The sequence below is a fragment of the Acyrthosiphon pisum genome, chromosome A1 (genome assembly GCF_005508785.2).
Source record: "Acyrthosiphon pisum isolate AL4f chromosome A1, pea_aphid_22Mar2018_4r6ur, whole genome shotgun sequence".
Classification (NCBI taxonomy): domain Eukaryota; kingdom Metazoa; phylum Arthropoda; class Insecta; order Hemiptera; family Aphididae; genus Acyrthosiphon; species Acyrthosiphon pisum.
In genome coordinates this window covers 16,672,321-16,676,138 of record NC_042494.1, presented here as the reverse complement: position 1 = coordinate 16,676,138, position 3,818 = coordinate 16,672,321, and the positions used below count along the sequence as shown (strand labels likewise).

Here is a 3,818-nt window from a genome sequence, read left to right as displayed (position 1 = left end):
TTATACCGTAATAATATATTGAGTATATACCTACAAGGGATACAAAGGGATTATTGGGGCTTCGTAATTATATGATATACCTATGCAATAAGGGAATTTTGTTATTATTATTATTTTATAATATTTTGCATGTAATATGTATGATGATTTGGAACGTGGGAAGTTTGGGAAGTTTCAAAACGGACCCCCGTAGAATAGAAATTAATTAGCGACCCCTGCCCCCTGGTCTAGAATGTAGATAGCCGATTAGTAATTGGAAAACAAAAGTTTAGTGATTGTTAATTGACTTTTTTCCTTGTGTGAGGCCTTTTATAGCCGTAAGTCATAACATAAAAAAGATATGTGATTAATATAGTATAGGTATATTGTTAATTGTATTATTATAACTATATAGGTACTCTTGTATAATATTTTAGACTTTTTCAATTAATTAACTTTTTCCTAGTGTAGGACCTTCTTTATCGGGACTTTTTTTCCAAGTGTGGAACTTTTTTTCCGTGAGTCTGTAGATTATATTATTATAACGACGATGAGATAAAATCGTTTGAATGGGTTAGCAATTTAGCACTAACTATTAAATATTCATTGTGAAATTAATGTAAATTAATGTAAAACCAGAAGACGTAATAGATTTGTTTACTAAACAACATTCTAGGCGTTTACAATTCTGTTTATAATATTACTACCTGTAGCCTGTAGGTAAGTACAATTTTGTTTGTATACTTACAAATGTTTTTAATTGTATACTAATACAACTAGGTTAATGTACCTATACTGATACATTTTATGCAATTAGTACACGTATATTTATTGTTCATTTTAATTAATAAATCATAAATTTATAGGTACCTACCTACAGGCTACAACCAACTAATATTTGTTTTTACTTTTTATCATAAATATGTATTTAATATTATTTTTTTTAAATGTTGCCCATCCCCCCACCAAAAAAAAAACAACAACAAAATCCTAAGTCTGTCACCGTAGCAGTTAAATGGGTTGCCCCGTATAAATCATATAATATAAGTAAATGATATATTTTGTAGGAAGGTACTTGAAAAATTAAAGTTACGACAGTGTAGAACACTGAACCGTTTTCCGACGTGGTTATGAACGTATAAAATACATAGGTAATATATTATTATGATCAAGTACATAAGTTCATTAAACGATGAGGCGTTTTTCTATTAATGTACCTGCGTCAATGTGCAAAACTGACGCTGTCGGCGGCATTGGTGATGACTGATGAGTCATACAATAACAATAAAAAGCAATAACAACATTATTCAAATATTCGATGATAGCTAAGTTGTTATTATGTGTTTCAGTCTTCAGTGTTCACCAGGCTACGACTCGCGCCCAATCACGCGTTATCACTGACCGGGACCGGACATTTAAAATTTCGATTTTCAGCGTTTTCCGTCCGTGCGAGGTCAAGGAACGCGAACCGAGTCGTTACGAAACATTTCACAATATTCGATCTCTTCTGTGATAACGTCGCTTTCATTTCTAGTCGTTGTAATCGTAAGCGTAACTCGTAACAACCGTAAGTCAGTTGTCACTTGTCTTGGATTTTGACCACTACGGCAACTGACGCCGACATTTTTGGCTTTTATTTTGTGCTTGGATCAACTCTCGGAAAAATGGCCGGTCCGGGTGAAACCGCCGAACTCTACGGTCGCGTGAAAGCTGCCACGGACAAGTTTTTCGTCACTCTGCGCGAAGCCAGGAATCTTGAGACCCAAGGCAAAACGAATCTGGTGAGTCTGTAGTTATTATTCTAATAATATTATAATATTGAACTCAGTAGCGTATTTAGGATTTTTTCAAGGGGGAGGGGGTGATATAAAATGTTTAATAGACACATTCAGTATACACATGATATTATAATATTCATATTAATATATACATGTTGTATTGTGTACAAAATTTGGTCTTCAGGAGGAATATGAACCCCATATCCCCCCGTAGATACGCCACCGATTGAACTGTACTTACTGATATCTGTTTGTAGGCTTTGCTGGAGTACGAACAGTGTCTGAACATCATCGACAATGTCTTTTCGGTTCCACTGACTCGTCCAACCGACCTGAGTCTTGAATGGACAGAGGTTGACAACATACTACAGTACTTGAAAACTGAAAAGTAAGTGACCAGAAAAAAATCACAATTTATATTGTACTGTAACGACATGTTTGCTTCAGAAAAGAGATTTTAAACCGTATCGTTGAGCTGCAAAGAGATAGTGGTTCTAACATGGCCGTTGACTGCAGGCCAATGCAAAGTCCTCCATCATATCAGGAAGCCACACGTTCGGACGAAGAGCAATCTTATATTTCAGAACCTCCAGTTTCATACAACCAATTATCAGCAATGCTCAATGACTTACGTGTCGACATCGAACAGAGTTCAATGGCAATCCTTTTAGTTAGCTGTGATAATTCGCAAGTATTTTTCATTGCCGCTGATGGTCAAGTAACATCGCCATCAGAGAAATCAAATGTTAAAATTTTTATGCTCGAAGGTAACTACATATTAAATTTTATTTAACTTAATTATTATTATGTCTAAACTTATTTGAGAATATTATAACACTATTTTGTTTAGGTACAAATGCAGAAAGCACACAACGATATTTCCTTTGTATTGAGGATATTTACTATCCACTTGTCGCAAATGGTTCACCATGTCTTCGAACAGAGTTTGGGGCATTTTTGTTTCCTGATATTGAAAATAGAGACTCGGCTATTGGTGTGTTAGTTCTTCCAGAACATTTGGAACTTTTCACAGATGTATTAGAAGATATACTTAAAAAATCATTGAGAAAAGAGTCTGGAAAGGCCCGAGAAAAAGGTCACAACATCTCAGCAAACATTATTAAGGGAGCTACTTTTCTATCAAACGGATTAGTGAAAGGGGCTGAAAAAACAACAAATTTCATGAACAACTCTACTCCTGGCTTACTCAATTATATTAAACCTTCTCAAAGTGATACAAATGTCTGTTCTCCCATGAAAAAAGGTGTTAAAGTTGCTAAAAATGTGACGGGTACTGCTGCAGATGTAACATGTTATGTCGGTATGGTATAATATATCACTTATTAAGACCAAGTTTCTTAATTTTAAATTAATATGAAAATGTCTCTATTAAGCTGGAAAAATAGGTACAGCGTCATGTGTCGTTGGAAAATTCCTCGCACCACATGTTCATAAAGGCGGAACTAAGATTTTGACGGGTGTTACTAATATGGATAAAAATGAAGCGTCCCAGAAAATGACAAATGTATTTGATATAGCGGCAGGTGCAATTGAAGGTTTTAGCATTGTCTATGATGGACTTGAGAAATCTGGAATAATGCTGGGTAACAGTATTTCAAACAATACTGTTCTTATAGTTCATCACAGGTAAGCTGAGATATTATAATATAACTGTTGGAATTTTTGCAATTTCAAAAAATATTTTTATAGATTTGGCAATAACGTTAGTGAAGTCACTCAGGACACATTTGACACAGTTGGCCATGGGTTACGATTCACTAGAAGTATAAAGGAGTTGGGTCCCAAAAATATTGTAAAATCTACTGTTAAAGAAACTGGACGTGCCATGATGGTACCTGAGAATGATTAGAATATTTTCTGTGACTATGGAACCTATAGGTATGAAACTTTTCTGTGATTAGTATTTTTATATCTTTATTGTTGTTAATTTCATAATTTTATTATTAAATAATCAAAATTATTTTTATAGAAAAATAGTTAAGTTACAAAAAAAAATATGTTGGTGTGATAGATCTATTATTATTATAATTATTTTTTTTA

At 33.9% G+C, this 3,818-nt stretch overlaps 1 protein-coding gene across 1 annotated transcript; it reads left to right on the top strand.

Moving 5' to 3' along the window:
* The first annotated feature begins 1,310 nt into the window (after window positions 1-1,310).
* LOC100163918 (protein spartin) lies at window positions 1,311-3,761 on the top strand. The gene is made up of 6 exons (XM_001944365.5): window positions 1,311-1,760; window positions 2,015-2,145; window positions 2,205-2,524; window positions 2,608-3,078; window positions 3,152-3,404; window positions 3,468-3,761. The coding sequence occupies exons 1-6, from the start codon at window positions 1,644-1,646 to the stop codon at window positions 3,625-3,627; spliced, it is 1,452 nt and encodes a 483-aa protein (XP_001944400.1). The 5' UTR covers window positions 1,311-1,643; the 3' UTR covers window positions 3,628-3,761.
* Window positions 3,762-3,818: the final 57 nt, after the last annotated feature.